General features: G+C 38.0%; 1 protein-coding gene across 6 annotated transcripts in view; it reads right to left on the reverse strand.

The window, feature by feature from the left end:
* Nucleotides 1-26,056, reverse strand: part of LOC109087047 (FH1/FH2 domain-containing protein 3-like) — a 165,126-nt gene that overhangs the window by 51,406 nt on the left and 87,664 nt on the right. For all 6 annotated transcript variants that reach the window (XM_042772284.1, XM_042772280.1, XM_042772278.1 and 3 more), the window contains 2 exons: nt 22,581-22,648; nt 18,956-19,061 (listed from right to left, as the gene is read on the reverse strand). In XM_042772284.1, the coding sequence (XP_042628218.1) occupies nt 18,956-19,061; nt 22,581-22,648 (174 nt within the window). The remainder of the gene's footprint in view (nt 1-18,955; nt 19,062-22,580; nt 22,649-26,056) is intronic.

Here is a 26,056-nt window from a genome sequence, read left to right on the forward strand (position 1 = left end):
CAAATCCAGATTTTGATTTTCGAAGATGTATTATAAAATTGTATTATTATTTTTCCCAAATGCAATACAACCATTTCACTTTTTTTTTTTTTTTTTTAATGCAATAAATTCATTGAATCAATATAAAAGTTATTTTTCATATTAAAATTGTTGAAAATGCACAACATGGTTAATCCACACATGACAGCCTCTGAACTTCATCAATACTTATCTTATACTGTATACAGGCACTGGACTAAAAATACTTTCAATCAGTTATCGCTCCCAAAATGAATTCAACGGGTCATCTTGTTAATGCTATAAATTAATTAAGAAATTTTCACCATGAACAAGAACATGAACAGCAATATCACATTAGACCACAGAAATTCCAAAATGACATTTCCCTTACATTCAACTTCCAAAAGTGCATTCATCTTTGCCATGTTACATTCATTTAGTTGATTAGTGCTATACGTTGTATTAACAAAAACATTAAAGGCATTAATAAAAACACAAGCTACACTAATATTGCATTCATAATCGAATGTGACTCTTCTGCGATTATGAACGCGATATTGCATAGCTTTAAGATTTATTATTAATCACAGAACCGGCTTTACTGACAAGATGCACATGACAATCACATGCGATTTATCGTGCAGCCCTAAGTTTGTTTGTTGTTCACAAAGTACAAAGTAGATGACGAAAACTAGGATGCCGGGTGTATTCAAAGCACTGCTATTACTGTCTAGGGTGTGTGGAATTGTGCACTGTGATTGGTTGAACGGATATGTCGCATTCTGCAGAGAATGGAGACTGGCGTTTGTCGCGGTTTGGAAGAAAAGGGAGAAAACATGACAGAATAACTCAGCGGATATCGCATTTTGCATAAAATTAAAAATTTATTTTTCAATACCAACCAGATGCAATACTGATTTTGGCGGAAAATTTGGCTGATTTTTTTTTTTTTTTATATATATGCATTTTTTTTAAAAAATATCAAGAATTCACAGAGCCCTGCACATGACATGATTCCCACAATTTAAGTTAAACTGTGGCCGAGATGTAACTAAAACAAGGCAATGGAATTAGTACAATGTGGCCAAATTAATAAGTTGTGGGAACAAATTCTTTATTGGACTGTCTATTTTTACTGTGAAAACACCCCCCAAAAAATAAATAAATAAAAAACACTGATTAAGAATTACATTTATTATATTTTTGTATAAATTAACTAGGTTGACTACTTCCTCTTTTTTTCTAGACAAGTCCTGGCCGGGACTTTTAAATTTCCTGAAATGCCTGGGTTTTGGATTTTTCTCCCCTATTGACGTGCTCTCTACAGTCCTCATACATTATGTGCATACATATTTGCATTGCTTTGACCATTCTCTGTAGAGCCCACCTTCTCGCATGCATGCTATTGGTCAAACTACTTTTCAGTTATTACCTTTAGCAAGCATGAATAAAATAGAAAAACAAAGCCAAAATGGCAATATGTTATGCAATTTAGAATTCCCGGTCAGGACAAGTCCAGGAAAAAGAGGACATAAGGTCACCCTTAATTAACATATTCAGACCAAAAGTCTGACCCTTAAAACAAGGTAGCAGAAAACCACCAACAATAGTGTTTTTTTTGCTCTTCCAGTACAGGACAATGATCAACCATTGGTACTGGCCTACAGATTTTGTACCGATCAAAACCTCTGAGCTGAACTATACAGGGAATCTCCAATGGGCTGCCATGAATCGCTGGCTCAAAAACTGTTGTATGTCTGGCTCAGGCAGCTGCTGAGGGAGAAAACAGAACAACATCTGTTGAAAAGGAGCTTCACTTCATGTTTTCTTGCGTGTTGCAGCCAGCCAGGAGATTAAAGTCTGTATTGAAGAGCATGCGAATGGAAATATTTTGGTTTCCTCAGACAACTAAACTAGCAAGCTGAAATTATCAATCACCACAAATAATTTTCTGTAAAACCGAGGGGAAAAGTTTTTTTAAAATGATGTGAATGTTAAGTAGGCGCAGACAGATTCTGCAGAGTTTAATTCTTTGAGCTCATTTTGGTTAACAATTCTTAAAAAAAACATGGTAAGATGTATTAAACAGCAGAATAATAAAATTAGCCAAAATATTAACAAAAACATACTTTGTGGAAATCACTTGAATCTGTGTGCCTCGATTCTGTGTGGGCCTGATGTTAAGGAAAATTTAGCACATTTGCTAACATTGTTTCTTGCAATGTTAAGGAAACTTTCAGGCATGTGGTATGGATCAGGTCCTTCTGAATGTAGGTCAGTCAGGTGGGGCTGAACTGAAGCTAAACTTCATAGCCTCGACGGAGGCTCTGGATCTAAAGTCACATTGACTCAGCCGCAGCTATCCACAGAGTAAGCAGACTCCAACAGATGCTAACAAAACCACTGCTGCCACACACAGTCCAGAAAGTGTCATATGCCCTCCTGTTCCAGATGTATGTTTCCAATCACCACGCTCTCTTTAATCAAATCAGGAAGTTAATGGTTTCATGGGATGATTAGAACAAACTCTTGTTGAAAGAAAACAAAAGGATAAGAGAGGAAGTCTGTTTTGTTGTGACTCTTTACAGCTTTTTTGGGTTCCTCAGACTTGGCAAGAGGTTATGTGTAATTAAGTCTAATGGTAAAAATAGAAGGTACTTCTGGTAAACACTATACAGAAATAAACTTGACCCGTGTTATTCATCACAATAATATACACATGGTGGAAGTCTTTAATGACAAAAGACTGTTTCTGCTTTGATGCTCTGGATATTTTCCTATCGATTCACGCTAACACCATCTAAACTGCAAATGACTGACAAAAAAGTGAAAAGAAAGAACCCAGGTTTTTTTTTTTTTAGGTTTATGTTTCGATAAGACAAAAAAGATACTTTGGATCCTTTGGGAAGATTATTTTTAAGGATTTTAAAGGGATTAATAGGCTTTTTGAAGAATCTACTGAGTAGATCTCTGAGTAGCGGACTACCAAGCCCTAGTCAGATCTTTGGGCAGTTATCGAGGCCAGGAAGTCCTCGACGAAAAGATCCTGAAGCCAGGGGCTCAGGATTACAGAGGGCGGCCCCTACTAGGGTATAACAGGGTCCACCTCATTATACGGTTCCCGTCTCACCTCAGTGCCCACAGGAGGTCGGTCTGCCAACCCTGCCAGAGTTTCAGGGTGCAGTGGCTTCCAGCGAGTGCTGCTCTCAGTTATTTCCGCCCACGAACGCAGCGGAACTGGGAGGCTCGCCGCCCCTTTGGGGGTCTCAGAAACAGTTAGATCAAAGAAAGATCGATCTAGCTGCCTCAGTAACACCAGAGGTTAATCTCGAGAGACCGATTCCATTAGTAGATTATTTAGCAGCGTGGAAACTACTGCCAAATATATCTCAATGGGTCCTGCGCACGGTTCAGTTCGGCTCTCCACTGCCGAGATTCAACGAGGTTATTCTGATGTTAGTCGAACCTGAGCAGGCTCTGGTTATGAAACAGGAATTGAACACCCTATTAAGAAAGGAGGTCATCGAGGTGGTCCCTCCTCAAGACAGGGATTATCTGGTTTTACAGCCGGTATTTCATAGTTCCAAAGACAGATGGAGGGTTGTGCCCAATCATAGATCTACGTCAGCTAAATCGCTCAGTTATGACACTGAAGTTCAAGATGCTCACCATCACGCATGTTGTAGCTCAAATCAGGTCCGAGGACTGGTTTGTCACGATAGATCTCAAAGATGCATACTTCCATGTCTCCATCCTTCCACAACACAAGAAGTTTCTGAGGTTCGCTTTTGGGGGCGAAGCTTACCAATATCGAGTACTTCCCTTCGGCCTTGCACTCTCACCCCGCACGTTTACAAATGTGTAGATGCGGCTCTGGTTCCTCTGCGTATGCAGGGTATCCGCATTATCAATTATATTGACGATTGGTTGATTTTAGCTTAATCAGAGCAGATGGCGGTTTGACATCGAGATGTCATTCTCGCTCACATGGGGGAGCTGGGTTTGAGACTGAACGTCAAGAAGAGTGTACTTTCTCCAGTACAGAGAACCACCTATCTAGGCGTAGTGTGGGATTCAACCACAATGCAGGCATGTCTGCCTCCTTCTCGTATCGAGTCGATCCTCTCGTCAGTCAAGAGAGTCAAAGAAGGCCAGTCACTCACTGTCAAACAGTTTCAGAGATTGTTAGGTGGCAGCTGCGTCCAACGTGATACCTTCTGGCCTGCTGTACATGAGACCCCTACAGTGGAGGCTCAAGACCAAGGGATTTTCCCAGAGGGGGAATCCACTTCGAACTATCAAGGTCACGGGGCAATGCCTTCGTGCCTTAGACATGTGGAAGAAACCTTGGTTCTTGAATCAGGGCCCAGTGCTGGGAGCTCTATGTCTCCGTGTAACGTTAGCGACAGATGCGTCCCTCAACGGTTGGGGTACGGTCATGAGTGGCCACCCTGCCAGCGGTCTGTGGAGTGGTCGCCATCTGACATGGCATATCAGTTGTCTAGAGATGCTAGCTGTGTATCGAGCATTGAACTATTTCCTCCCAGACCTGAGAGGTCACCATGTTTTGGTGCGCACCGACAACACATCGGTGGTCTCTTATATCAGCCTCCAGGAGGTCTGCGTTCGCGCCTCTTGTACAAGCTGGCACACCAGATCCTTCTGTGGTCCCAGGACAAACTCCTCTTGCTCAGAGCAGTGTATATTCCTGGGAAACTGAATGCAGGAGCAGACATACTGTCGAGACAGGGGCCGAGGCCGAGTATGGTTCACAGATCTGATCTCTCTTCTCAACGGCTCTCCATGGGAGATTCCGATCAGGACAGATCTACTCTATCAGGCGCAGGGCACGATAGTTCACCCTCGCCCGGAGTTGTGGAAACTGTGGGTGTGGCCCCTGAGGGGGCACAGCTCATAGCATCCAGTCTCTCAACCGAGGTTGTTGAGACCATTCTCCAATTTTTATATAGTCTTTTGAGAGTTTTGACTGCCCTGCTGCCCTCTCAGTGGCCCCTACCTACCTAGACTTTGTGCCTGGCATGGCCAAAAGTTGTTCCTAAAGTTCCCTCTGTCACGCCACAACCCATAGTGCTGCAGGCCTTCTGCCCTCCTCCCTTTCGGAAGCCAGACCAGGAGAAGCTAAATTGTGTGTGTCCAGTTCGAGCGCTGGACGCATACGTCCACAGAGCTGCCCTGTGGAGAAAATCGGCCCAATTGCTTGTGTGCTACTGTCCCCCCAAAAGGGGCTTTCCTGCATCTAAGCAGACCCTTAGTCGTTGGATAGTCGAGGCTATCAATGTTACCTATGAGTCCTCTGGTCTTCCCCCGCCTTTGGGAGTCAAGACTCTACTCGGGGTATGGTGGCCTCTAAGGCCTTCTTAGCAGGTGTGTCCCTATTGGACATCTGCAACGCTGCGGGATGGTCCACGCCCTCCACTTTCGTCAGATTTTACAATCTAGATATGCGAGCCACTCCTGGCTTTTCTGTTCTCATGCCTTAGCTGTTCTCTTCGGTTACACACTAGGCAGGGATTTGGAAGTCCCGGCCCCTTTTCAAATTAGCCAGTAGTGTTTTTTTTATATCTGCACTGGTCAGAGCCGTTGAGCTCAGTTAAAACGCATTTGACAGCCACCGTCTAATAGATTACCCCATAGATTCAATATGAAACTCTTAGTAAAACAAAATAGTGATCATAATTATGCTGAGGCTGTGTAGTTTTATAAGTGTTTTATAAAGTTCATTCTTAGTAAATTAGCATATTGTGAAAAAGTTCATTATTTTCCATAATGTAATGATAAAAATTAAACTTTCATATATTTTAGATTCATTGCACACCAACTGAAATATTTCAGGTCTTTTTTATTGTTTTAATACTGATGATTTTGGCATACAGCTCATGAAAACCCAAAATTCCTATCTCAAAAAATTAGCATATTTCATCCGACCAAAAAAAGAAAAGTGTTTTTAATACAAAAAAAGTCAACCTTCAAATAATTATGTTCAGTTATGCACTCAATACTTGGTCGGGAATCCTTTTGCAGAAATGACTGCTTCAGTGCGGCGTGGCATGGAGGCAATCAGCCTGTGGCACTGCTGAGGTGTTATGGAGGCCCAGGATGCTTCGATAGCGGCCTTAAGCTCATCCAGAGTGTTGGGTCTTGCGTCTCTCAACTTTCTCTTCACAATATCCCACAGATTCTCTATGGGGTTCAGGTCAGGAGAGTTGGCAGGCCAATTGAGCACAGTAATACCATGGTCAGTAAACCATTTACCAGTGGGTTTTTTGGCACTGTGAGCAGGTGCCAGGTCATGCTGAAAAATGAAATCTTCATCTCCATAAACCTTTTCAGCAGATGGAAGCATGAAGTGCTCCAAAATCTCCTGATAGCTAGCTGCATTGACCCTGCCCTTGATAAAACACAGTGGACCAACACCAGCAGCTGACATGGCACCCCAGACCATCACTGACTGTGGGTACTTGACACTGGACTTCAGGCATTTTGGCATTTCCTTCTCCCCAGTCTTCCTCCAGACTCTGGCACCTTGATTTCCGAATGACATGCAAAATTTGCTTTCATCCGAAAAAAGTACTTTGGACCACTGAGCAACAGTCCAGTGCTGCTTCTCTGTAGCCCAGGTCAGGCGCTTCTGCCGCTGTTTCTGGTTCAAAAAGCACACGCCTGTGCACGGTGGCTCTGGATGTTTCTACTACAGACTCAGTCCACTGCTTCCGCAGGTCCCCCAAGGTCTGGAATCGGTCCTTCTCCACAATCTTCCTCAGGGTCCGGTCACCTCTTCTCGTTGTGCAGCGTTTTTTTGCCAAACTTTTTCCTTCCCACAGACTTCTCACTGAGGTGCCTTGATACAGCACTCTGGGAACAGCCTATTCGTTCAGAAATTTCTTTCTTTGTCTTACCCTCTCGCTTGAGGGTGTCAATGATGGCCTTCTGGGTTAACCTCTTACCCATGATTGCGGTTTTGAGTAATGAACCAGGCTGGGAGTTTTTAAAAGCCTCAGGAATCTTTTGCAGGTGTTTAGAGTTAATTAGTTGATTCAGATGATTAGGTTAATAGCTCGTTTAAAGAACCTTTTCATGATATGCTAATTTTTTGAGATAGGAATTTTGGGTTTTCATGAGCTGTATGCCAAAATCATCAGTATTAAAACAATAAAAGACCTGAAATATTTCAGTTGGTGTGCAATGAATCTAAAATATATGAAAGTTTAATTTTTATCATTACATTATGGAAAATAATGAACTTTTTCACAATATGCTAATTTTTTGAGAAGGACCTGTATATGCCAACTTGCACATATGATCTGCTCCATTTGATTGCGTCTATGGACCGGAGCCAAAGTTCAGATCAGACTGTGCGCACTGCCATGGTTCGCGTGACACAACATGAAACCAGACCTCATTTGATCTGATTTTTTCTCTGTTGCCTTTATGCTATATTTTACATTAAGTGTAATTGAATTTATAGGAAATATGTAAACAATTGACCGATCTCAGCCGCAGCTTCAGCGTCTATTTATAGTGTAGGGGCGCTTCAGATTCTAGAGAGCATTTGATTGGTCAGAAGATTTGATGAGAAGATTAAGTACGATGTGACGTCAAAAAAATTGTTGAGCCATTTTGGTGGAAGTGACGAACTGCAAGTTTGAATGCTTATATCTTCTAAATGCAAATTTTGTCACTGTTTTGGAGCACACTGCCTTATAAACAATCTTAATACTAACATATTGATACTAACACCCAAAAAACTTAAATTTTGATTTCATGGGGACTAATGATTTTTTTTTTTTTAATAAATGTATAGATTCAAACAAAACTGGTGGAACCACCAACCACCAGTACCAGTGTCAGTAAACCTTAATTTTTAAATTAAAGTTTCTTTATTTTATCTAAAGCAATTTACAGTGCATGTTTTTTTTTTTTTTCCTGGAAATCAAACCACCATGCTGTTGCTAGCATCATGCTGTACCAGTATAAAATAAGACTGCAACTTTCAAGATTCAATAAGGATTGGATCATGCAGTCATTGATTCATCAGTGAGTGAACTTAAGAACTATCACTTTGATTTGTGAACATCTCACCTCATATGATTTCCATCACAAAAGATTTGTGAGCAAATGCAAAGTCTCTTGGGGAAAAGCAAAAGTTTTGTGAGAGAACATAAGAGCATTGAAACATATTTTATTTCTGTCTGATTTGATTTGATTTGATTTGATTTTTTACCATCGCGATGTATCATTTGGGCATTCACATGTCTCTTATGAATGTTCATCAGTGTTATTATTCTCAATTGTTATTAATTTTTATTCTGTGAAAAACATCCTAAATGTACATCTAATTCTAACACAGCGGTATAGTATGGCTTCTAAAGATTTAGTACATAGCACACAAGTTATATGGGCAACTTAAATGATGCTTTTGTGCAATTTTTGCAACCTGAAAGCTCCACTTCACATTTTTGTAATTGCAATTAAAAAAAAAGAAAAACTGATCAATGCATTAATTTTGTGTGTGTGTGTGTGTGTGTGTGTGTGTGTGTTTGTGTGTGTGTATGTGTGAGTGTGTGTTTTCCACAGAAGAAGGAAAATCAAACAGGTGTGAAAAGACATGAGGGTGAGTATATGACTAAATTTTCATTTTTGGGTGAACTATTCCTTTACAAAGTGTTTGAAATGCGATCTGAACCTTGAAACCATTAAGTCACGTGTTCTGAGAGCAGTAGAGAATCTGCAGTGGTTTGCTGTGTTTGGCTGCTGCCCAAGAGGTCTCGTTTCGTCTGTGCTTTGGCTGTGTGATTCTAAGTTTTGGAGAGAGGGGGAAACCCTTCAGAGCGGCTCAGAGGAGGCCTGTTGCAAGGGCTGGACTTCACTATTTAGGATCCCCTCCCATATATTGACATTGACCTCATGAGGTCATCATTTCTCAAGACAATGTTTGTCATCTCCAGCAAGAACTGGGAAAGCCTTCATCTGACACCTAAAGCATTACATAAAAACTTGTCTATCTCTGTACATATACACTAGAGCATAGAAAAAGAAACTGATACAAGTGACCATGAAATTAGAGGGAAATTCTTAAAATGTGTTCTAAAGAGAAATCTGTGTTTGATTCAAAAGAAACAAATGGGAAGTTCTTGAAGGCTCTAGGTGAGTGTAAGTGGAAAGTATGTGCTCTTCTTCTCCTGGGAAATCATTATGAGAACATGGTGCCACGTTCTGTTGCTGCGGTCTTGCCAGTTCTGAAGATTCCCTCCTGGAACACCATCTAGACAATGGTATGAGAAAAACCTCCACCTTGCTGGTTAACCATACATTATATGTACATGTAAAAGGGGCCTTCCATGACTTTGTGCCTTCCTCATGCAGTAGAAAGGATCCGGGCCAGAACACAGTTGTGAGCCGCGCCCCGCACCTAGAAACCAATCATCCATCTGAGATAGACCAGTGGAATCACCCTGAAGTATAAAAATACCAAAACTATGAATAAGACAAAGAAACTATGTAAAAATTCACACTGGCGGTCACTTGTATGTAATAAATCATATTGTGTGAAATACACTGTACTATGCAAACAGAAATAAAATTTAAGGTTGAATTGTAGCTACTTATAGTGCTGTGCCATCTTTCTAATAATATACCATAGACAAATATCATCAGCATGAATCTCTTTTCCATAAACATCTCTGTGATAGCTTGACAGGGTGAGGGAGACTTAGGGCTGATAAAGGAGCAGTTCTCTGGTCCTCACATGATTTAAAATCACCAAGTGTCATGGCCCGATTCATCTCTGTCTCTCTCAGCCAGGTTCAGGTTAAAAGGCAGACTGAGTTATTTTAGTGTACTAACAGGCATGTCACAAGGACTGGTCTGGTTTGGTTCAGTGTTCTTTGGTGTTTAGTGTTTGGTGTTGTCATTGTTAATTAAAACTAAAACTATTGATTGTTAATTGAAATTAAGCTGGAATAAAATAAAATATAAATATTGTATAAAAACAAACTTAAAAAAAAAAACTGAAAATTTGAAATGTTGCCTTGGTAACTAATTATTTCTATATATACTATAGATGTAATATCTTGCAAAGCCTGTGCATAACAGGAATATAACTTATATTGCAACTCATCAGATGATATTTTCCTATTTACTTGAAAATGTAAGTGAATTTTATTGTTATTATGTGTACAATTTCAGTGTTTTTGCTTCTTTTCTAAGGGAACATCAATTTTTAAAGTATGATCAATGTGCCCGATGTCAGTATTTTCACGATATAGACAAGAGCGTGGGTCTTATGATAATATACTATATATCTAAATAAAAATAAAACAGAGAGAAAGAAAAATAATTCAAAATATTAATGCATACTTTAACAGTACTATGCTATAACACTATAGTTTAGTATTATTTATATACTTTAACAGTATTTAAATAATACTAAAATAACACTGGTTTGGTTCAACCAGAGTTGAGAGATTGGGGCAGAAGTAACTGTTTGGCTAAACAATGGAAGATGGAGGCTAGAAGCACAAAAACATATATCTTGAATAATGTTCTAACTAACTTTCAATTAAAGTCGATGGAGTCCAAAACAACACATTCTTCAAAATATCTTTTGGGTTCCACAGAAGAAAGAAATTCCACCCTGTTTGGAACAACATCAGCATGCAAATTATGACATAGTTTTATTTTTGGGTAAAAAATAATCCATGTCACAGACCTCCTTGCTACGTTTCTGGAATTGGGAACATTTCATTTGCATTGCTGTCTATGCCACTGTGTCACTGTTGTGCACCTAATTAAATTGCCACAATTTTGTGATTCACAATGATATGCTCATCATATTGAACTTTTTTAGCATGTCTCTCACTATTTTATTACACTGTTTGATCATTGGTATGAAGTGTCAGAACTTTTGGTTCCCATATAAAATCCCTGCTAAAACACCCTATCCATTTAGTGTCCCTCTGTGAGCTAAGTTCGGCCCTGTGATTGGGGCCTCTCACACATGCATCTTGGGGCAAGAGGCCTCTCAGTGGCTGCCGTCCTTTCCTAGACCTGAGGGCTGACAGTGGCTGAGCCTGGAGTCCCACAACCATCTGGACTCCACCAGAGAGGCAGATCAGCCCAGATAAATTTTATGAGAGAATGGAGGAAGGTGAAATTATCAGGAAGAGAGCATAAGGATGTTTATCCCTCCATTTCTGATGACAGAGTTACTTAGTGCACTAGTAGGTAGTTAACATCAATGGTGATGTTTCTAACTCCCAAGAGTCCCTGAAAGCCAGTTCTACCCTTAAATCACCATCTTTGTAGTTAACAGATAGATGTGCTATTAAATTGATTTTAAGTGTCCATGTAAAAGCTTTTCTTGTAAAATGTGTGATAATGAGTAAAGAGCCTTACGTAATGTGTCTGGGTGGTGCAGAACATCTACAAACCCGATTCCAAAAAAGTTGGGACACTGTAATTTACAAATCTAATAAACTTATATTTTATTCACAATAGAATATAGATAACATATCAAATGTTGAAAGTGAGACATTTTGAAATGTCATGCCAAATATTGGCTCATTTTGGATTTCATGAGAACTACACATTCCAAAAAAGTTGGGACAGGTAGCAATAAGAGGCCTGAAAAGTTAAATGTACATATAAGGAACAGCTGGAGGACCAATTTGCAACTTATTAGGTCAATTGGCAACATGATTGGGTATAAAAAGAGCCTCTCAGAGTGGCAGTGTCTCTCAGAAGTCAAGATGGGCAGAGGATCACCAATTCCCCCAATGCTGCGGCGAAAAATAGTGGACCAATTTCAGAAAGGAGTTTCTCAGAGAAAAATTGCAAAGAGTTTGAAGTTATCATCATATACAGTGCATAATATCATCTAAAGATTCAGAGAATCTGGAACTTTCTCTGTGCGTAAGGGTCAAGGCTGGAAAACCATACTGGATACCAGTGATCTTCGGGCCCTTAGACGGCACTGCATCACATACAGGAATGCTACTGTAATGGAAATCACAACATGGGCACAGGAATACTTCCAGAAAACATTGTCGGTGAACACAATCCACCGTGCCATTCGCCGTTGCCGGCTAAAACTCTATAGGTCAAAAAAGAAGCCATATCTAAATATGATCCAGAGTGCAGGCGTTTTCTCTGGGCCAAGGCTCATTTAAAATAGACTGTGGCAAAGTGGAAAATTGTTCTGTGGTCAGACGAATCAAAATTTGAAGTTCTTTTTGGAAAACTGGGACGCCATGTCATCTGGACTAAAGAGGACAAGGACAACCCAAGTTATTATCAGTGCTTAGTTCAGAAGCCTGCATCTCTGATGGTATGGGGCTGCATGAGTGCGTGTGGCATGGGCAGCTTACACATCTGGAAAGGCACCATCAATGCTGAAAGGTATATCCAAGTTCTAGAACAACATATGCTCCCATCCAGACGACGTCTCTTTCAGGGAAGACCTTGCATTTTCCAACATGACAATGTCAGACCACATACTGCATCAATTGCAACATCATGGCTGCGTAGAAGAAGGATCCGGGTACTGAAATGGCCAGCCTGCAGTCCAGATCTTTCACCCATAGAAAACATTTGCCGCATCATAAAGAGGAAGATGCGACAAAGAAGACCAGTAGTTGAGCAACTAGAAGCCTGTATTAGACAAGAATGGGACAACATTCCTATTCCTAAACTTGAGCAACTTGTCTCCTCAGTCCCCAGACGTTTGCAGACTGTTATAAAAAGAAGAGGGGATGCCACACAGTGGTAAACATGGCCTTGTCCCAACTTTTTTGAGATGTGTTTATGCCATGAAATTTAAAATCAACTTTTTTTTTCCCCTTAAAATGACACATTTTCTCAGTTTAAACATTTGATATGTCATCTATGTTGTATTCTGAATAAAATATGGAAATTTGAAACTTCCACATCATTGCATTCTGATATTCACAATTTGCACAGTGTCCCAACTTTTTTGGAATTGGGTTTGTATATTAGAGATACTTAAAGGTACTTTTGGATTAATTCACAGATCTCCTTGCAACGTTTCTGGACTTGGGAACATTTCAGTTGCGTTGCTGTCTATGCAGGGTCAGACAGCTCCAGATTCCTTTGAAAAAAATCTTAATTTGTGTTCCGAAGATGAACAAAGGTCTTACAGGTTTGAAACAACACGAGGGTGAGTAATTAATGACAGAATTTTCATATTTGGGTGAACTAACCCTTTAATATGTGCTTAATTTATACTAATAAATGGCTAATATTCTAGTAATATGCATGCTAATAAGCAACTAGTTAAGAGACCCTAAAATAAAGTGTTACCGATTAATCTAATGGGGTTAGTTATAGTGTAATGCATTTATGAAGCATTTCTCTAAAATTTCCAAACTCATTATATATTCCTGGAGAAAACATCTATTAATATGAATGATATTATGGTTTTTAAATGAAATTTTATTAACATGTTAACTCTGTGACACAAAATGCCTTTATATTAAAATCAAAAAAACACTTCTCGGAAAGAAACAAGAACATGGTCCTCTTTTTAATGAAATACTGAATTAAGTACTCGTGCGCTGATTCAGAGGCCTTTTCTGTGTTCGTGATTCTGTTGTGTGTGCTCAGAAAACCAGACCGAATTGAGTTCATCCATATGTCTGCTCTTCTCTTATAGACATTGACATTTTTGAACGATTTGTGAGACGTGCAGCAAGTGTATGCTCTACCTAACAGTTGTGCTCTTCATATTATAGTTATAGTTTGATTTCTGAATAAAAAATATAAAATTATTTTCTGTATATACTTGTATATATTTGTTTTATATTTTCTTAATTGTTTAAAGATGTTTTATGTGGTCTTACTGGATCGCACTGTATAAACCTCGTTAGCATTTTACATTCAGGCTGTCATGTCGATCTACAAAGCTGAATGTACTCAGCTGCCTCATTGCCTTGATTTTCACGGACAGAGCAAAATAGGTTCATAAGCGTGCAAATGTGTTGGACAGAACATAGAGTGTGTTAAGAGGGAAGGTGTAAACCCAGATTTATGCTGTGGCACTGACCCAATTTCTCCATGTGATTTCATGCGCTTGGCTTGGAGTGATGGTGCTTAAATCTCAGGCCTCTAGTAATCCTATCAATGATCCCCCAGGTGCTTAATGCAGCCAACAAGAGCGGCCCAGCAGAAGAGCAGCCTTATCTCACCATGATATGCCATATTCCTTCAAGAGAAGATGTGGATCTGCATAGACAAATGCATGTTTAAATGTGTCAATGTGCTGCATTTGTGCTTACAAAGTAGAGAATGGCATAAACAAAGCCAAAGTCATAGGTCTGATTTCCAGTGAATGCATGAACCAATAAAATATACCAATATTACATTTATGCATTTAGCAGACGCTTTTATCCAAAGCGACTTACAGTGCATTCAGGTTATACATTTTTTATTTTTTTTTTTTTTTGTTTATTTTCAGTATTTGTTCAATGGCCATTTCTGCTGCTAACAGAATGCTCTACCACTGAGCCACAGGAACACAAGAACAATAATATTCCTATTATAAAATAATATATAAAGTTGGAATACACTTCTAGGATACACATGACAAACAATAAGTGTTCTAAAACCAGCTCAAAATATCAAACATGTTTGATAGCCTCTGACTGGATAGAACTGACTGGCTCTAACTTTCAACAACTATCATTGACTCTTCCAGACTGTAAATTGTGTAAATATATATTACATTATTATATGTCACCACATGGGGGCAGCCATTTTGGGGCAGCTTATAAGACAAATTAATAATGGTTGACTGTGAGTAGTGCATTTTTACAATGGCATCAGTAACCAGAGAGAAAAAAAAGTTTGCTACTTTCACACCACTAGGTTACATAAACTTTCAGTCTACACAACCTTTTGGCTATTTCCAGGTTTAAATGAGAAAATAAATTACACATTCTCAATGTGGTTGCAGACATTTTGACCCCCGTGTACATGTGTGCATGTTCCCAAAAGAAGGAAAAGTTTTCTTCTTCTGGTCATGAGAAACTAGGTCATCTGTGAGCCAGGTTACAGCCATGCTGCAGAGAATAGATGCTACAACAGCAGCTCTTTCCCACAGCCAGACCAATTCATTCCAAACTCACAACCAACTCTCACAAAAACACCAAAAACAGAGAAATTGAAGTAAACAAAGCCCAAATGAGCGGGAATGGATTAAAGCTATCATTTAGACAGCTTGTCATCATCATCATGCTCTTGATCTCTCTCACTGTATCTCTCATTCTCTTTCAGTTTCGCTCTGTCCCAGATGTGAGTTCGGCATTTGGCATCTTAATCAACTGGGTTGTTTGTGTCAATGTGGGTTCAAACCTATAACCAGGGCACAAGCACTGATTGCAAGTAAACACACTGAAATCAGGTCCCACCAGGACAATGCAACTTCATTTCAACAGTGTGTTTTATATTGAAACTAATTTACCTGTAAATATAAGGATGCACGACAATCCTTTAGAGAAGCACGCAGGCTCAGTTTAAGATAATTATGGCATGCTGTTACCCAAAGGTGTGCTGAGACTTACCGAGAGTCCATAAAAGCATAACAGCAGCATGAATCATATGGGTGTGGAAACTAGGAAATAAAATGTGGAAGTCTAAAAAGGAATAGCCACATTGTTACTGCCTAATTCACTCTATAAAACACCTGAAGATTTTTCACCTTGAAAAAATACTTTGACGTTCTGTTGGGAAAGTTTAGCATAACTGTTGTACCAGTCAGTCCTTTGAATGCACAAAAATGTATTTCCATTTTGGGTTAGATGAAATATTATACTATGGGGAGTAATGTGTAGCTTGTCATTGCGGACAGGCTGTAAATCGTACAGACTACCAGTAAGTCTCAACATGCGGATTTAGTGTTTAGGTGTCTGTCGTCAGTCCCTGACCCTGTAAATCCAACTGCTTTGACAATAAACAAGCAGCACCCAGTAAAGAAATCACTTTGAGCTCTCCCACTGAGCATGAAAGACTGAATTCATGTAGCTTTTTAATCAAACAAACAAAAAACATACAAAAAATTAAAAAAAAGAAATATACCTTTCTGTCAGGACCACTATCGTCAAAATGATTGACACTTAGCATACATTTTGTATTGGCGGTATGATTATGTTCTGGGTAAAAACAGCAATAACCGCCTTAGGGTAAACAGAACAGAACCAAATGTAGCAGATATCATGATCTTAATGACATATTAGTGTAACGACATTATTCAAGATAAAAGCAGTCTGATCTGGGAAAACAAGGGATATCAGAAAGCCAAGTGATGACATGTGGAGCTAGGGATGGGGGAGGGTAATTTGCTCATGAGCAAGCGATAAAGCTGTTGAATAATACTGAATACACCTTATATACGAATGTCGTGACAAGCGTTGTATTTCTATAGGTAGATATGGATTAGCTGAGAGTCAGCTTATGCAGGCTTGACTCACGTGACCTGCCAGAACTAACGCTACTCTTGATTTATTCAGCAAGATAGCACATTTACAATGTTACGAAAGATTCCTATTTCAAATAAATACTGTTCTTTTGAAATTTCTGTTAAAAATTCCTAAATTCAAAGAATCCTGAAAAAAAGAATCATGGTTTCCACAAAAATATTAAGCAGAATGACTGTTTTTAACATTAATAATGATAAGAAATGTTTGTTGAGCACCAAATTATCATACTGCAATGATTGCTGAAGGATCATGAGAGACTGAAAACTGGAGTAATGGCTTCTCGAAATTTAGCTTTTCCATCACAGAAATAAATTAAATAAATAATAAAAAAAAATTTTATAGAAAATTTTAAATCACAATAACATTTCACAATATTATCATGTTTACTATATTTTTTGATAAAATAAAATGAAGCCTTAGTGAGCCTGAAAGACTTCTTTCAAAAACTTAAAATCTTTCACACCCCAAACTTTTGAACTGTATACTGTTACATATAATACACATAAATAATATGCAGAGATGAAATGGATCTACTGATTTATTTGTTCATCCCTTATAAGTAACAGCCATCTGTAAAATCATTTATGTCCTTGAAACTGCAGTGACAGTCTTAATTTTCAATGATCAGATACACAGAACTCAACAAATCTATTTTAATTTTGCACTTATAAAAATCACTTCTAACATTGACATTTATAAAATTTTAGATCCACCAGATCTCTTGATAAAAATATAAAACACTTTTTAAAAAAGGTGAAACGTATAGGTCACAGAGGCACATTTCTTACGCATGAGGAAAGAGAGGTGCATGTGAAATTTTAAGTCTTTAAATCAAATGGCATAGTGGAGCTGACATTTTGAATAATTGTTGGGCGACCATACATCCCATCATTCCCATAATTACACAACATGCAACTAGCCTATAGTGATAAACAGCTACATCTCAAAGTGAAGGAATAAAAATAATAACAGGCCAGAGCAGCTTACACTAGATTCCTCCTAACAATGCATACAGTAAATACAGTATGTCATACGGCTCTAATGTAATGTTCTGCTTTTGTGTATTTGTATACACATTTGTATACACAAAGACGCCCCGCCACCCACATGCACAAACAAGCTTTTAAAAATGGAAGCTGATACCCTCAAGCCTAAACATACGAGTATACCACACAAACACACTTCAGATGCCCAGATGTAACCACTCGTGTGCACATTCGCAAACAAAACGAGCACAGAAAAGCACCATCACACACACCGTTCATTGACCCCAATAACTGCCATTAACAAATGTGTTGCTCCTGGTTGCTCTGGTTAATTTATTCTCCCCATGCATGTGAGGTGAAAGGTCAGGCATGTTAACAGGCTGCTAAGAGCTTCCTCTTCCTGGGTATGAGGTTGCAGGCAAATGGGAAGGTCTAAAGGGGGCCAGAAACCCTCCCCGAGAGGTCAACCACATTTCACAGCACACTGTGAGAGGGCAGGGCCCACATGCTTAAGCGCTCAATAAAAAGGCCTGGCAGGATGTTGCAGATCATAAACCGAATTTCAACAACCCCCCTGCCGCCCCTTCCTCTGAGGAAAAGAAGACATTCTGATGCTTTATTACCAATTAATAGTGCTGGGTGGAAAATGTTTGGTGCCCAACTTTAAGATTTATTGTGTTGTAGTTATTTAACTCCTTAAGTTGTGGTTTGGATGTATAGGTGTTTGGTATTGTTGTATATTGTTTGTGGTTTGTAGTGACATCACTAGGAGTTACAATATTAATGTGGTATAATGAAAAATGAAGAGTCAGTCAGACTTCAGGGAGCACTGATTCATAACCATATATTTGAAAACTTATAATTTTAAATCTACTCATTTTATTACTGTTCTACACTTAAAATTCTGCTTTTACTATAAATTAAGTTGGGGCAATATAACAAATTATTTAATAATATATATACTGTATATATTTTTTTTTTCTGGGGTATAATATTAATATTATTTTTTTATGCAGTTTTTAGAATAATTTTTACAATCACTCCTTGTTGAGTCTCACTAGTATGGGAGTGTTAAGACAGCGATGAATAAATCAATAAATATAATTCAAAGTGTTGGTTAGTTTGATTTATTTCCATGAATTAGTTGAAACTGTCCATTTCAGTAAATCTATTCAAAATTCAGCAGTTCATTTGCACTGCCATTTAACAGTACACATGTATAATTTTTAATGTCTTTGAAAGTCTCTTATGTTCATTAAGGCTGCATTTATTTGATTAAAACAATTATATTGTGAAATATTATTACAATTTAAAATAACTGTTTTCTATTTGAATATAAAAGAGAAAAAAAAAACATTTTGAACATCCAAAGTACTTGTTTTATATGTTAAGTAGTTGTTTGAAAATTTGAATCACATACTGTACATTCTACATATGTCATGTTTGGTAGTGTGGTACCTCTAAGGATGTAGTTCTGGTAGTTTTGGTCAGCCTCAGCTCCCACTTTAATAAGACATGTGAGTCCTTCAGCCATCACAAACTCATGCACCAGATCTTTATCATCCTGCAAGAGGAACACAAGCAACAGAAATTTTATATATGTACAAAATATCCAGAAAAAAACCCATAATATACACAGACACAACACAGGTTGTGGAAAAATAAATAAATAAATTGATGCATCTCAATTTAGTAAACATCCTACAGAAATTAACCATCAAGAAAATCACACTCCACAATGCAACCACAGATGTTTTTTCATTGCAAAACACTTTCAGAGTGAGAATTGCAGAAAGGTCCAGTTGTGTTTTCAGAAAAAGGCTTGATTTCAAACTGACATGGCCCAAACTGAAGCTTATGAATTCCTATCTGTCTCCTGTTCCTAACACTCCTACACCAACACATGTTGCATTGTTCTGCAATGTCTCTGTCCACCAGGTGCTGGGAACGTCTTAAAATAACCTGAAAGTATCCCAACATGATTTTATGAACGATTAAAAAAAATAAATAAAAAAATATTAATTTAAAAGTTTAAATCTATTACATTTTATTTACATTTTAAAATTAGTCTATTAAATTGAATACAATTCTTAAATTCAAATAAAATATAGCAATTTAATATAATTATTTTATATTTATAGTATATTTCATATAATTACTGTATTTTATAAAACCTACTTTCTGATTTATTTTGAAGCTAAGCTGCAGAGATATTTAGATGCACTTCTGCAGAGTGTTGTTTTATAGAGCTGTCTTGGACTCGTCCCTGTAGAGTTCCTCCAGATCTCCCTCATTGAGCACATACAGTTTTAAATCCTTTTCTCTTCCTGCCCATGGAAACCCTTTGTGTTTGGGCTTGAGGAAATTTGGGTTGCTAAGTGCTGATCGACTGCTTCCCAGCAGTAAAGAGTCCATTAAACACACTGTATAAGAGATGTGAGGAGCAGTACATGTCTCCGCTTGATTTATGGCACTCAGACAGTCACACACACAGGCCCACGGCTGGGCACACTTCACTAATTCTCCGATTACAGCATGCATCTTTCCTCCATCCTGTGTGTCATGTGTGGAAGTGAACCGGGCTCCAGCTTTTTTCTTCTGCTTTGGGATTCACATGGACACACCCTATTGGCTGATCTGAAAATGATTAGGGGTTTTGGATTTGTGGAATTTATATTGGCACAGCCAGTCTATAATGACACAGTATGCCCATGTCTGGAGAAATGCACTTTACTGCACATGCAAAATATACTTAAATGCACCACAGGGTGAAGAATGCAATTCTTGCAATTATTCTTCCTGAGTCGAGTGATCAGTCAGATGACTGCTCATATGTAGTGTTTGCAAGTGATTCATACATCTTAGATTAAAATGCAAGAAGATTAGGAGGATTATGCGATCGGTTTCAATAACTGGAACTGCTGAATTGGAATTCTGTCCAAGGCCTGTTTTATTTCCAGATAAGAACTAGGGGATAACACTCAGCATTTATGTGAAATATCTGGATTCTCAGCAGTGTGTGTGTGTTGGAATTTTTTTGTGTGTGTGTGTGTCAGTTTTGTGTGAGAAAGTGTATGTGTGTAGCACTGCTACTAACTTAATTTTCAGCAGCTGTTTTCAAAACAGTGTAGCTTTTACAGTAGCAAACTATTTTTTTGACTATTGGCTTTTTGAATCAGAATTGCAACTACGTATACAGTATATCTCACAAACTGACATTACTATATGTCTCACAGTTTTTGACTTTGTTTATTGTAATTGTGCCTTTTTGTAATTGTGAATTGTTATCTCAGTTTGACTTTATCTTTCAGAAAGTCAGAATATCTCACAACTGCAGCTTCATGTCTCATAACTATGACTTAAATTTTGCTGCTGCAGCTTTCTATCTCACAACTGTGACTTTATAACTATAATTTGACTTTTTTTTTAAACTTTGTTTCATGTGTGACTTTATTTCTCGTAATAGTGACTCATAATCTAAAGATTGCAACTTTATATCTTTACAGTGTGTCACAATAAACCCAAGCTCATTGGAAAATGTGCATATGGCATCATTTCTGCAAAATCATATTGGCTTGCTGCATTTTCAAAGTGAAATGTCCAGTGAGTGGTGCTAAAACTGTTTTCGGGGTTTATCTGGTTGTTGTACACCTCATTGTAATTTGCGAATGAAATGTCCGCTGAACACGTTTGAAAATAACACACATAAACCCTACCCTAAACCTAACCAATGAGATAAAAAAAAAAAAGCATTTGCTGAAATAACCATGCTATTTTAGCTTGGGTCGGCAAGTCTTTGAGCTCTTTTGAGGCTTTATTGTGACTTGTGTTACATGGCATTCGTACCCAAGCTCTCTGCATCTCAATTGCAATGCTGTACCGGGTGAGCTACCAAACAAGTTTACTACACTGGAAAAGATCTGGTTATGTGATGTAAACGCCAAAATTTTCAAGTTTACAAATAATGCACTTTGGTAAAAAAGGTGTTTTTCAGGTCATAACATAGTATTGTGGAAGGAACTGTGGGAATATAAATCTCTATTAATCGTAATCTCAGTAATTACAATTTGTGTGAAAAGGAATCATAATAAAAAAGAAAAATTGTGTGTGTTTTACTTCCACAAGTGTTCATTTCAGCTGGGAACTGCAGAGAATTGTATGTATATTTACATTTTTTGGAGTTTTGCAAAAATTTAGATAATGCCATGTTTTTCAATGCTCAGAAAGTGACTTTATTTCTTATTTCTAGCTTTATATCACAATTGCCTTTATTACTATTCTTATTATTTTTTTACTTTAATGGAGAAAAACAGGCTCCTATAATTCTCTCCATGAAAGTGTGCATGTAATAGTTGCATTTATTAGCAAATTCTATTTAGATTTAATGTTATAACACAGATAATTCATTCAAAATCATCAATTTAGTGCCAGATAATAAAGCACAGATTAAATTATAAGTTATATAATGCACCCTCATCTAGCTTCAAATGTAGTTAGCTATTTTTTGTTAGCATTTTGTATTGTAGCTAATTAGTTTTTAGTGTTAAATAAGCGTCACTGTTGTTTAAATACTTTGGATTATGAGTTGTTTGGAGTCTGACACAAGCTACAGGTCAGTAGCTTTCCCAGGAAGCCATGCATGTGCTTTGACAAAGCTAGCATTTGTGTTTGTTTCTGCTCCAGAGTATTTGTGTGTTTATGCATAGCCTCTGGCAGGTTTAAATTACACACTTGTTGACAGGTGTGAAAGTTTCAGGTGCTTCACCATTAAAAATGCTTAAACTTTAGTGGAAAGTCATTTAATCTCTCTCTCTCTCTCACACACACACACACACACAATGCGGTGGTCAGACATGGTTCCTCTAGAGGAAAAACAGTAGCTTCCAGCACAGCTTTAAAATCAATCAATGATGGAGACTCCAGCTTTGCTATCTGGCAATTTCTGTGCAGTGAGAGAAATTCCAGCATAGCCGTACAGCTGAAACATGCATGAAAACACAGACACACACACACGCGTACTGCTGACCAAAAAGACATTAGCAGGTGCTCTGCACTAATACTAAGTCGAAGTGGGAAAGCTTACCTGAAAGATTTGCTTGAGAGAGAACAGTGCTCTTCGCAGCTCACGTCCGGTTGAATTGTAGAGCTTTTCTGCAGGAGAAAACAGGGAAAAGAGATTTTAGTTGATCTTCATGTGCTTTACTTTCTAATGAATTATTCACAGGTTTAGATGGAGCCTTTTGGACTATTTTATATATTAAAGGGACATATGCTTCGTAACTCAAGCACGTTGGTGCCCAGGTAAAGAACTCTGCCTCTTTCATAGTGTTTACTGTTCAATCTGCAGAACTTCAGTTTTCCAGCGTGTGGCAGAGTTGAGCAGAGTAATGTCTGTGTGCATAGTGCAAAAGCAAAAGACAGACTCAGCCTCTGACTCAGCACCTCTGATGAGCATGCATCTCTCTCTCTCTCTCTCTCTCTCTCTCTCTCTCTCTCAGTATCCTTGATTATCTCTTTATCGATGGCTCTGAGGAGCTGTATATGAAACCACAGGCCAAAACTCACAACATGCTGCACTCTCTCTCCAATTCTCTTTCTCAATGTGTCCCCATAGAGAACTCTCATTAACATTCCGACCTCAATATTGGCAGCCTGAGAGTCCAATTTAATCTTGCCTACTGCTGAGTGTGTGTTTGTGAATGTCAGACTGTGTGTGTGTGTGTGTGTGTGTGTGTGTGTGTGTGTGTAAACGCAAGCTTTTGCATGTGTACATTATTATACACATCTGACAAGGAACAATAGTGTACTAACTATTAAATACCAAAGTAATGTCATCAACAATGTATATAAAGAGGGTCTGAACATGTTTTGCTACATCTACCAATGGTGGGTCCTTTGCATTAATTTAATAAAATTAATAATGTATAGTGGAATGAGAAAATATACCAGCCATAAAAATTAATTTAGTTATATAACAACATATAAATTAATAGATAAATACCATTTGAAAACTATATTACTACATTAACACATTATAATACATTTTTAATATGATTTATTTAGAATATTATTATGAATAATATAGCATGTAAAAAAAAAAATATATATATATATATATATATATATATATATATATATATATATTGGATCTTCACTGATGGTCAGGTTATCATTTTTAACCCATGTTACGTGGAGCTCCTAAAAAAGTGGAAATTTGTCTCACATTGACTGAATTCTGGTCCCAGTGTGTAATTTCAACTAGTTGAATTCTCCAAATCCCCAAATGCTAAGACAGGAAGAGATGAAACTGCTAACATGTTTTATTGCAAATAATTACAGAAATACAATACTCCATACAGGAGCACCATATTCACCCTTTTTTTAATTAATATTCATAAGTATTTCAGCTGAAAACTTGCATTTATGTGCCAACACAGAGAGGACTTTTTCTTCCGGTTCAGCTTTATAATTGGCCGGCACATATTTCCAGAGCTTGTTTTCATATACAGTAACGACAGGGCTTTGTGTTGGGTTTGACAGGACCACACCACTGTGATTTACCTCAGGCATATGTTTCTGTTGTGGGGCTCAACAAATCATGTGGAGCAAAGAAAAGAAGCGCATGAACCAACGCCAGCCATCTTACTTTTCAACCAATGTGTCAGAACTTTAATCTGGCTTTACTCAAATGTAAATCAAACCCATCTCTAGGGAAAAAAGACCTCTGGCACACCTGCACACTTCAGACTCAGCTTTGGGAGAACAAAGCAATTATTTGGGATAAACAAGTCTCTTTAAAACTTGTCAAGAACATTCCAGAAAAAGGTCATTTTGACCTCTCTCTAACCCAGTGGTTCTCAATTCCAGCCCTCGTTATATCTCGACATGAATTAATGTTGTATTTATTTACAGAGGTATACTATGTCACACTTCTCTAGTAAGTTTTGTGTGTGTGTGTGAAGATGGTGCAGGCCGAGGCATAGCGCAAATCCGTGAATTAATGTTCTGAACGGATTTCCTGTGCTCAGGGAGTACGGAGCAAAGAACACTGTGTAGGTCAATGGGAACACAGTTTATGCACGGAGCTCTCTTCTCACGAGCTGGTTATCTGAATCAGGTGTGTTATATAAAAAAGACATGCAAAATATGCAGGGCAGGGGTCAAAAAGACTGGAATTGAGAACGACCGCTCTAAACTATAAGCACACTTTTATGGTTTAAAACAAACAACAGATGACAAACCATCTTTAATTTCCAACAGAAGGTCACATGGGTGCTGGGCAAAGTTCTGACCCTGTTCAGTTATTAAACATGAAGAGTGCAATGAAGAAACAAACTGTACATCTTATATGGCCTGAGATTGAGTATGTTTTTCAGCAAATTTAAAATTTTGTGCGAACTATTCCTTGGTGTCAAATAGGCTTCCTGTACACTCCTCCTGTCTGTCATTGTTCAATAAATAAATACATAAATAAATAATTCTGCCCTCAAACTCACACTATTGGTTGAGCCAACTTTGTCAAACAGGCTGAAAGACTTAAGAAATTATCTCTAGACCTCAGCAGCATCTGGTGGTAATTTGTTCTCTTCCTCACATTTAACACCATGTCTTGTAAAATTACTCTCAGAATCAACACAAACAACAATAAAAGCACATTCTGTTCAAGCAACCTTGGACTCTAAATCTTCTCCATCTCCTACTTTCAAGAACCTTAAAACCAAGCTTCCATCCATCCTTTCCTCTCTCTGGCATTCCTCTAATCCTGCTGGAATAGCGGAAACCAGACAAAAAGGACTGCAACCTTTACTCATTGACATCCATATTTGGCCCTCACTATCTCTTTTTTCATGAATCATTTTCTCATTCAGAACTCAGTGTTTTGTACTCAGTCAAGAGTCAGCATTTTCTCTGTCTAACTCTCTGATTCACCAAACTGGATTTCAACCACACTAGCATTGTCAAGTCTACTGACCAGTTTCTTCTACATCATCTGAAATACATTTCAAAGTCTGGTGTGAGTCAGTCATTTTGAATGATTTGATAAAAGAACTCCCAAAACAGTGATTTGTTCATGATTTGCAAAATGAATCAAGGTTTGACTGATTAGCATGACACAGTTTTACCTTGCTGGTGGATGCCATAACTGAATGTTTCTTACAGAGAGATAACATTAAAATAAACAACCATTAAAAAGAGCTGGTTCATAAAAGCCATCTGTTCATGATTCAGAGTACACATGTAGTACTGAATGTTTTATGATTCACTAAAAAGAACCAAGTCTATAGGAATCAGGCTATATTGGTCATGCTGTATGTTTTTGATTCAATAAAGAGAACAGACTCATAAGAGTCATTCCTTCAGGAATCAGGCTACATTAGTCAAGCTGAATGTTTTTGATTCACTAAAAAGAACTGAATCATAAGAATCATTAGTATAGGAATCACGCTGGTCAAGCCTTATGCTTTTGATTCAGTAAAACAAATCGGTTCATTAGAGTCATTTATTCGGTAATCAAACTGTTTGTACATTCCTACTCTTGTTCTATTATCTCACTGTTGT

This window comes from Cyprinus carpio, chromosome A16 (assembly GCF_018340385.1).
Source record: "Cyprinus carpio isolate SPL01 chromosome A16, ASM1834038v1, whole genome shotgun sequence".
Lineage (NCBI taxonomy): Eukaryota > Metazoa > Chordata > Actinopteri > Cypriniformes > Cyprinidae > Cyprinus > Cyprinus carpio.